This window comes from Choristoneura fumiferana, chromosome 29, assembly GCF_025370935.1.
Source record: "Choristoneura fumiferana chromosome 29, NRCan_CFum_1, whole genome shotgun sequence".
NCBI classification, from domain to species: Eukaryota; Metazoa; Arthropoda; class Insecta; order Lepidoptera; family Tortricidae; genus Choristoneura; species Choristoneura fumiferana.
In genome coordinates this window covers 6,129,014-6,139,772 of record NC_133500.1, presented here as the reverse complement: position 1 = coordinate 6,139,772, position 10,759 = coordinate 6,129,014, and the positions used below count along the sequence as shown (strand labels likewise).

The 10,759-nt window shown below is 42.5% G+C and overlaps 2 protein-coding genes across 2 annotated transcripts in view; both read right to left on the bottom strand.

The window, feature by feature from the left end:
- The window catches only part of LOC141444236 (uncharacterized), a 35,232-nt gene that overhangs the window by 14,036 nt on the left and 10,437 nt on the right, over positions 1-10,759 (bottom strand). The window lies entirely within an intron of this gene.
- Positions 7,737-10,149, bottom strand: LOC141444237 (uncharacterized; the record flags this gene model as incomplete). Its single annotated transcript, XM_074109723.1, is given in 2 exon segments — positions 7,737-7,855; positions 10,067-10,149. Coding segments are annotated over 2 exon segments (173 nt in total), but the record flags the coding sequence as incomplete, so codon positions are not given.

The window sequence follows — 10,759 nt, the reverse complement described above, 5'->3', positions numbered from 1 at the left end:
AAAAAAAAAATAGAAATACTTTGTCATTACAGTTAATTCGTCGATAGTTTTTAAAATTACCTATAGGTATGAAGAAGAGGGATTCTTAAACTTTCAACAAATATGGCCAATGACGAATACAATCCAATTTTCAAACAATCAGTACCTGGGCGACCGAGCTTTGCTCGGGCTAAAACTCGATTATAAGCGTTTTCCTAGTGACCAAGCTGGATCGATTTGTTATCCCTGAAAACCCCTACATACCAAATTCCTGAAATATATATATTGCTCGCCGAAAGGTACCTATAAGATTAACTGTACAAAGTCGAAAACATCCAAATTACACATTCGAAGAACATTACATAACAAAAAGCCAATATGGCCGTACCTACTGTCCGCTCGCTCGCCCGGGCCATTGGACAAGAACGGGTTGCCCGCTACCACGAAACTCAGTTCGCTAGGTGACAAGCGTCGCCCGTCATACCGTTTGCGACAGTTAAGCGACTGTCGCTTTTCCCACGCGTTATCATAATACTTAGCATACATAAGGCTGTGTTCCACCAAGAGATGTACGAGGTAGCTGAGCGGTTCGAGAATTGTAGCAAAGATGTGGAACGTTATGAGTGTTTCCACCAGAGATGTGCGAGGAAGCTGAGCGGTGCGACGTGTAGTTGGCTCTTTTCAAATAAGCGAGCGGGGAGCGGGGAGCGGTGAGGCGGACTGAGTACTTCGCAATCGCAACACATCCTTCCCTTGTTTTTTATATGTCGGCGGCCGATCGTAAAATCCGCAAGATCATGAAATTCCTAGGCATATCATGAAATGGCGCCATTTCATGACAACCTCGCTCTGCTGAGCTGTTTCCACTAAAGCTTCGCTAAGCAAGAATAGGTAAATGAATCGTTTCTATTTGTTCATGACAAACATGACAAAATTTTGCAGGTGGTAGGACCTTGTGCAAGGTCCGCCCGGATTGCTACCACCATCTTGCTTGCTAATCCTGCCGTGAAGCAGCAGTGCTTGCACTGTTGTGTTTCGGCGTGGAGAGTAAGACAGCCGGTGAAATTACTGGCACTTGAGGTATCCCATCTTAAGACTCTAGGTTGGCAACGCATCTGCAATACCCCTGGTGTTGCAGATGTTTATGGGTGGTGGTGATCTCTTACCATCAGGAGACCCACTTGCTCGTTTGCCATCCAGTCGAATAAAAAAAAAACATTCTCCGCAACGCATCCTCGAACACCTCTGGTGTCGCAGCCTAACGTTAAATAGACTTAACACTTTAAAAGCGTGATGTCTTCATCAGGTGCCCTACGACTACATCCCCATCGGGCGTAAGTCGCAGCCGGCGAACCACCCGTCTGACGTCGTCTTGAACTACGAGAAGCTGTTCCCTTCGCGGCGCAAGTTCCTCGATTAAACGCATGAACTCATAACATTGGATTTTATTTTAGTTTACATTTTACAACCTTTTTGACGTCCAGATGACCAAATGTTAAGAGAAGCTTTGTCTAACCCACTTGGAAACACAATCGTTTTTACTTCTTTCTGTCACATGGTATAAGACGGGGTTTAGAAAGAGATGGGGAGCCGATTGTGAATGACAGCGCATTAGACAATACGGCCTCTGATTATGGAGCTTGAAGCTTCGGGCTCGATACCCATGACCATTGTAGACGACGCATGTACAAAGTTTAAATAAAGAGTTTGTATACCAACGCTGTCTAGCAATTGGCCACTAATAAAATTGGAAAGCATGCAGCGCGGAAAGAAAACAAAGAATATCGTGAGCGCTGTCATAGTCCTTGTCCGCGCTGCGTGTTTAATTTTGCATTATTATTAAAAAGTTGTTTTATTTTACTAATTTACACACTAAAGATCATTATACAGTCTACAATTTTGGTACATCGAACCGAATAAATTAATTAAAACCAGTGCAATAGTTTTTTCCATAGTTTAAATTCAGTGTATATAGTGAAATAATGTTCAACACGCCACCACCACCTATGACACGGCAACGTTGCCGCGAGCTAGCTGCAGGAGAATCAGCTCGGCTCGGCGATGTTCCATCTACGCACCAGCAACCTCCTTGCGATTCTACATTTGTCCAGCCGTCTCCCTCCGATGTTCGCTCAAGTAAGTCGAAAAAGTCATCAGCATCGTCGGTAGCAAGGCGGAAGGAATTAGAGTTAAAGGCAGCCGAGGAAAAGGCGCGCATCGAGAAGGACCTCATCGACAAACGACTCGCGGCCGACTTAGCTCGCCTCGACGCTGAGTCTGATAGGGAGGACGACTTTATCAGTCACAGCCACAGCGAGAACCACGAGCCCTATAATTGGTTAGATAATCAACGTGTAAATATGTCTCCCTTGCCTGTGCAGCATGAGCCGGTCGCGCACTCTTCCGACCGTGCAGCGCCTGCACAAGCCACAGACATACTACAGTTGGCTCATGCAATCAAAGACATGATGGATCAATCATCTTCTCAACGTGAAGAACGATTACTAAGTCGCTTAGCCATGCCGCGTGACCTGCCTTTGTTCAGTGGCGACTGCGTTGAGTGGCTCCATTTCAAGAATGCGTATGACGAGTCTGTGTTGACCTGCAGTTTCTCAGAAAATGAAAACCTGTCTCGGCTTCGACGAGCTCTACGAGGCGATGCTAGGGAAGCTGTCACCGATTTGCTAATCGGCAATACATCGCCCGCAGCCGTCATGGAAGCTTTAGAGCTAAAATTCGGTCAGTCAGAATTGATTATTATTAACCTTACAGCAAAACTACGCAAATTGCCTCCCTTGCCTGCTTTTTATCAATATGACCTTATTAACTTCGCCATGAAGGTAAATAATTGCTTGGCAACAATTCGCGCACTGAAACAAGACGATCATCTCCGCAACCCAGAGCTTGCATCAGCTATAACATCAAAGCTGCCCAGTACATTACTAGGAAAGTGGACCGACTTTGCGTACGATCGGCTGCGCGCCGGGGAGCCAAAGTTAGTGTTACTGGCTGAATTTTTGAAGAGAGAGGCTGAAAAAGTTTCAATCGCGGGTACACTTTATCAACCGCGTGAATTCAAGAGGCCGCTACCCGTAGACAATCCTGTCAAGCGAGCTAGTGACTGCTATCCAAACCCTGCTCGACCCATACTTGTTACGGTAAGCGCTGAACCAGATGTTATGACATGTAACTTTTGTAAAAAGGCCGAACATGCTTTACCAGACTGTCGAACATTTAAACGCGCCATGCGCAGAGACAGATGGAGGTACGTAAAGGCTCAAAAATTATGTTCGCGTTGTCTAATAACGCACCATGACATCAGCACATGCTCTGCCCCAGTTTGTGACTTCGAACATTGCCGCCAACCTCATCATCGCCTTCTACATTGGAAAAATACAACCTCTGGACAATCACGTGAACCTGTGTACTCGTATGACGAATCGATGTCTGCCACCATGGAGCCCGCGCCCGAGCTGTGCGAGCCGCCGTGTGCCGCCTCCGCAGCTGACGCTACCGTAGCTCATGTCGCAGTGCCAGAGGACGTCAAGTCGGCACCGGAAGGCGACGTTATGTTAAAAGTGGTTGCTGTGACCCTCCGCGGACCCCGAGGTGTGGTGCAAACGTACGCGCTACTTGATGACGCCGCGTCTGTCTCTATTATTGATAGTGACTTAGCTGACAAGTTAGGTTTGAAGTGTGAAAGTGCCAGTGATATTAAGTTCATTGATGCGTTCGGCCTTGAGGTCTGTCAATCAGATGCGCCCAAGGTGTGCGCCGATATAGCGGGACGAGACAATAACTATCGTAAATTATGTTTACGTAAAGTGTCTAAGTTAAGTTTGCCTATACAAAATTTATCTTTTGTGAACAACATTTCTGATCCTCAGTTGTCAACTGTCAAAGATATCGTGTGCAAAGAGCGTGTAGTGCCGCGGCTACTAATCGGCGAAGATAATTATTTTCTAATAGCGCCGCTCCAAATAATTCACGGCGACCGAAATTCGCCGTACGCAACTCGCTGCATGCTAGGGTGGTCCATCCACGGCTACTGTGGTCGCGCTCGCTCTACCGCGCCACATGTAAGTCACAATGTTTTTCATACCACTCACGCCGATTCTGGGATCGACAGCTCTACGTCCGATATTCACGAAATAGATAAACTAGTACAGCATTCCTTTTCGGTAGATATTAAAGGAGTGTCTACTGCTTGTCGTGATAATAAGGCGCACTTACCTGCATTAAAAGTTTTAGATGAGTCAGCTCGTGATGGATGGGAAGTAGGTTTACTCTTCAAAAACAAGCATACACTCCTGCGCAGGAGAAACCGGAAAAAGAAGACGAGGCCTCTAAGAGAGGGTGAATATGAACTGCTAATCGAACCCAATTTGGACCGTCGTTTTTGGCGTTACGGTGCAGAAAGCGCAGCTCATACAAGTCGCGATGATAACGTTCGAATAGTAGTCGTGCGCACACGCTCAGGGCTGCTGCGACAGCTCGTCACACGCGTCGCCTTACTGTCCCCACGGGGGGTGATATAGTGCTCTTCTAGCACTAGGGGGCGGATTGTAGACGACGCATGTACAAAGTTTAAATAAAGAGTTTGTATACCAACGCTGTCTAGCAATTGTGCCACTAATAAAATTTGGAAAGCATGCAGCGCGGAAAGAAAACAAAAGAATATCGTGAGCGCTGTCATAGTCCTTTGTCCGCGCTGCGTGTTTAATTTTGCATTATTATTAAAAAGTTGTTTTATTTTACTAATTTACACTCTAAAGATCAATTATACAGTCTACAACCATTATCACAGCCATTATACATGACCTAAATTAATAATAATATTATTCAGATTTTTCATCCATTTTGTTAGTAATACATAATACAATTCAAGCACAATCACATGTCACGTCTTAAAAGATTAATGCCGCTGGTATGCGATGCGGATTCGTGTAAAATTTAAGGCTATCTTTTCGTTTTCTTTTTATTTAAATCAGCAGAGTTTGTGTTCATTAATACCGACGAGACTAGAATGCAGTGCTTTTTTTTAACTCCCGCATACGAGGGGTTAAGTCAATAAAGTCGTGTGTATATGTTTGTAACTTTGGCCTATTCATTATTTTATATTAATTGGCTATACAAGTCTAAGGCTGCGCCTCCACTGTGGCGGAGACGAGCGGAGCAGAGAGGAGACGTGTAAGGATCGACCAATCATTATTACAAACTCGTCTCCGAGATATGGATTTCAACTAATATGATTGGTCGATCCTACACATCTCTCCGCTCCGCTTGTCTCCGCCTCAGTGAAGCCGCATCCTTACCCCCTGTTTCACTATCCATTGATTAAATTTATTTGAGGGACAAATGTGATGCCGTCTCTGCTTGTTTTGTTCGAATAGACGGAGACGGCATCACATCCGTCAAATAAAATTAATCAATGGGTGGTGAAACAGCCCCTTGATGTCGCCCGAAAAAGAACATAGGCCTTTATTACAACGTGTCGTTAAAACACGCAGGCATTTAAAACGCCTGTGTCCCCACTAGGGTGCGACCACACCAAACAAAGTTGCCTGAGGCACGTCTGCTATTTACTGAGTGTAGGGTTACCATACCGCTTGGCTATGGACAGGACGAGATATAGGGAGCTGAATGTCAACCTTTAATGATGAAGAGGTAGATACTATAAGAAGAAGAAGATGGGTAACTTCAGTGGATAGTGGTACATTATTATTTAATGCTTACCATTGTTAGTTTGCGGTGGCGAACGAGACACTACTAAGGGCTTCAGACTGTATAGCTAGCGCGTGTTATCTATATCTCAATATGTGTATATGTTCTATGTCGATATGACCATTTGTGTTTCTAGTCCTGAATGGTCACCCTAACCGGACTGCTTTGGTGTGGTTGCTGCCTTAGAATGTACGTCAACACGCGAGTGTTGTAGTACGGGATGTTTTCTTGCAAACTTCCATTATTTAGTTTAAAACGGTAAAAGGGATTCATGCATTGTTCCTGTATTAATTTGGTTCTATAGATATATGATTGTTTTTTTTTTGAGTCTTTTTGTATTTTTTATTTATTGGTCTCTTTTTCTGGTTTTTCTGTGCATCCATGTCTTAGTTTGTATTTTCGATACGAAGCCTTATAGCTTATTGACGTTTCTACATTTAATATGTATCTGAATCCAGTGTCTACATAATAATATTATTAACAGTGCGACAAAGATTTTAATGAACGTGTCAAAAAACGGAACTAACCCGGCTATCTAGCAAAATTTAATTATTTTACAGATCGTTGTAAAATTCGCGGGGTGTATCTTTTAATTAGTTCGTTGTTTTTAGTTTGTGTTTTGAGATTAAAGCAAAGTAGTCTGTATTTTGAAAATATTTTACAGCGTATCTGTACCTACCTACTACACCAGCATTTACAGATTAAAATCGAAAAACATTCTACCTATACAACGTATTCTAGGTAGCCAGAACTACCACAAGCAATTTAGAGGTGCACAAATCAAGTGAGTGGTTAATATACAGCATGAGGTATTTACTTCATTCTTATAATCCAAAATAAAACAAATACAGCTCATAAATATTTATAAATAAAACAAAGCGCCCTCGTGCAAACGTCACCCAGATCTTTGTCGCACTGTACTTGGTGCGACAGAGAACTGGTAATGCCAGGTTTACATGAGCTTAGTATTTGACATTAGTATTTATTACTTGTCACTTTCACGCGTGTATAAAAGAGTTGCATTAATGCAAAATAGTTTGCCGATCGTTTACTGAGCGACGAGTTAAACTCCAGTTAAAAATCTACTACTCGTAATTTAATCTTGTCACTTTACTTGTCGATGTCGAGTCACGTTAAGAAAATATTGATAACTGAATACTGAGGCCAGCCATCGAGAAATATATATCCACAGGCCTTATTGTCTGACGTACTCGGAATCACGAACGGTTTGACCACTTCTTTCTGTCACATGGTGTGGGATGAGGATAAAAAGAGACGGTGAATTCGATCGCACGCCACCAGGGCTACTACGAAACTCGAAACTCGAAGTTCGTGTCGTGCGGTCCCTCTCGCTCTCGTATTAAATAGTCTAAGTGTCAGAGGGACCGCACGACACGAACTTCGAGTTTCGAGTTTCGTGGTAGCCCTGCAGAGCTTTAGACAATACGGCCACAGGTCGTCCTGCCGTCTCCGTCTGGGCCCGCCCGTCGCAATCCGTCTTGTGGCACCCACTCTGTGACATTTTTGGCCCACCGCAGTGGATGCATTCGGCTGACGTGGCCAGCCCAGTCCCACTTCAACCTTTCAGTCTTTGCGCTGACATTTAATACCTGTTTTAGAACGCAGCAGGGTCATTATTCGACTATTTCAACCGCCTAAATCTTCATGGTCTCATTTTTTTTTAATGGACTAGAATTTGATGACATTGGAAATTGTAACAGAACTTTGCTCCGAAATCCGAGCATAGGTCTACTGCACTCCGTAGCTCTTTGGCAAGCCTTCACTTTAGTTTTCTGCGACGTCCGTACCAAAAACCGCCAAAAACAAGCCTTAAATCGAAATTTGATGTTTTAGCGAGGGGTCACAGCAAAAACAACATTTTCCTAGTACTAAGCACGCTCATTTATTACATACAAATACAAAATACCAGATCCATACCAATAAATATTGAATATTAATTAAATTTTAAATTTACAGTGGGACATGACGCTGGATAACTTGTAGCTGGTTACTCGCTGTGTGGTTCTCTGGGAGGGCTCGCGTTGTGGATGGGGCTGGCTGACCGGAGGCTGGCTACCAGGTCGTCGACGTTGATGTGGGCTGGCACTGGAGCCGCCAGCTCTGCGTAGTGGCCAGTGTAGTCTTGATCACCCTGGAGGAAACAGTTGGGGTTCGTTTTTACTACATAAAAGACCATACAAAATAGAGTTGTAGAACTAGGGTCACCGACAGAGCCAAGAAGGCAAGAACTAGCTTGTTTAAGTGGCAATGGGCAAGTCATAATAGCACGGATAACAGATGGTTGCTGGAGGCCGGCTTTCCAACCGAAGTAACTGCACTGCACTGTATAGAGGGACGCCTATATCCAACAGTGGACGTCCTACAGCTGATAAGATGATGACGACGATGTTGATAAGATGATGACGACATAAGAAACCATAGGATAGAATCTGCAATGAGACTATCCGGCACAGAACTAAAGCCATCGACAAAGTTCACAGAATTAGCAGGTTGAAGTGGCAGTGGGCTGGCCATAACTGCCGAAGAACCGATAACCGGTGGAGTAAACGATTATTTATTAAGAAAATATTAAGAAAATACAAAATATCTATAGGACTAAAACTACTATTAAATTAAAATAACTAAAACTAAAACTTTAATTAAAAAAGAGAGGTGGGCCTCTTGGCTTGGTGCCCATCACGCAGGCAGCATTCCCGCGTTGAACTGCGATTGAGATTCTTTGCGCGAGAAAGCTGCCGGCGCGAGGGTTGCCTGTTGCCTCCCTTAACCTATTGCTGAGCTCCCTGTGTAGCTCCAGCGCAAGGACCTAGAGTCTCGACGCCGAAAGCAAAGAAATGATATAGGGCGCCGAGACAGCTATATTTTGTGACCTTGAGGCGTGGAGTAAACGAGCTCTTGAGTGGAGACCGTATCTGCTGGTAGAAGCTATAGCGGCCTCGAGCCGAAGACAGGGCGCAAAGGGCGCAAAGGCTAATTAGGGGAGCCCCATGTCCAGTGGCGTATTGCTATGCTGATGAAGACATGTATTAACTGAGCTTCAACCATTTATTATTATTTCTTAGTTCAAAATTTCTCCCTGTATGTGAATAATGTTCATCCAACAACATTGTCACATGCTACTTAGGTATCTATTTAAACTTTGAATTATCTTATTTACCACAATGATGAAAGTCATCAAAATCAAAACCAACGTCTCTCAATGACACCTAAAGCTATCCAATTTTATCTACTTTCGAACCCAAGTTTCGAACACAGCGAACCCGAGCTACTTAACTAAATTCTAAGAACACTCCCAACACCCACGTTTCTTTCCCAAAACGTCCTTAACCCTTGAGACAATATGTGCTCAAAAGCTTTTAAAATATTGCCCTGCCCAGGTGTGTTGACCCCTTCACGTCTCCTAGAACACATCTCCTCGCAATTGAGTTAGCAACCCTCTTCAAGTTTTGTGAAACGACAAGTGAAGTCATTACTAAAAGGACAAAGTGTATAATACTAGCCAAAGAGATTCTTAATTGTAATATACACACATCAAAAAAGTCTTGGGAACTTAGTCAAATTTGATATTTTGACCCATTATAAATGAACTGAAATAATTACATTGTTCACCCGCGACCTTATGATAGCTACGTTTATGCAAGATATGCGTGTTCATGCAGTTCCACCTCCTCCAACTCCACCACCTCCACACCCAAGCTCAACTAGAACTCATCTTGAGAACAACACAAATGTTCACCATGCTATCAATTTTAGACTCTTGAACCTGATTCAATAAATTATTTAATTTTGTATGTATGTATGTAAATACTTTATTGTACATAAAACACAAAATAATACAAAAAGAAAACAACAAAACCATAGGAGTACAAAGGCGAACTTATCCTTAAAAAGGATCTTTTCAAGATAACCTAAACTAAAAAGGAAAACTCAAAGATAGGCGAAAAGTTGGTTATTTTAATAAATTAATAACAATAATTATCAATCCTTGTTTATTATATTGAACAAGTACCTGATTTGATCTAATTAAATAATGTAGTCAAATAAGACATCAAAAATTATTACACATTCACAAACTACGTTTTTCTTAATTGGCAGTATGCCATAGATAGTCAATTAAAGAAATAAAGCCCACTGAAACAAAAGACAATCTCTTTACTGGCCATGGCCACCAATGTTGTATTAAATTATATTATTGTCCTCTAATTTGAAATTAGAACGAATCTTCAATAAGACATATTTCGCATTCTATTATCACGAAGATAAGTACGACTTTTCCTTGGATATTTGAGAAAAATATCTTACCGCATGAGACAGTAAAGCAAGTAACTAAAACAATACTTACCATCGCTGGGTAGATCAAAGCGACGATCAACAACACCAGTTGTAGCCACTTCATGGTGTCGTTGTATGCTTCCACTGGCAACTCCTGCGCATTTATATCCCGCGATTTAATTAAGTTCGCGTCGAGATTTCCGGATTAAGCGTGAACTGCGGATTTTCTTCGGGTATAATCAAACTGCACTTTCGATTGCTAAAGCGATTTTACATGGATTTCAGTCGTGAGGGTTGAGTGTTCAAACTTCATAAGAAGAAAAGTATATACACTACAAATACAAATATTTTTTATTGCACACCAGAAATCAATACAAAAAATTTACATAGACACATAAATGTAGGGTAGATAATAGACGTTCTTATCGCTTAAAAGCGATCTCTTCCAGACAACCATTTGGGTACACGATCTAGGTATATATGTTTTGGTTTTGGACCAAGTGATAAATAAATCGCTAATTTTTCATAATGCCCCGGCATTACGAAAAATTATCACGTCGCGTCTGGACAAAAAAAATGTGAAAGAAACTGTTTGATTTTTTTACGAAAAAAATTAAGGTTGAGTTTCTTAGTTTTATTTGTTCATCATCATCACAGCCTATAGTCTCACTGCTGAGCGTGCTTGGGCCGTAGTTCCCACGCGAGCTCAATGCGGACGTGGAACTTCACACACACCTTTAAATAGCTACTTACGTCCAAATTT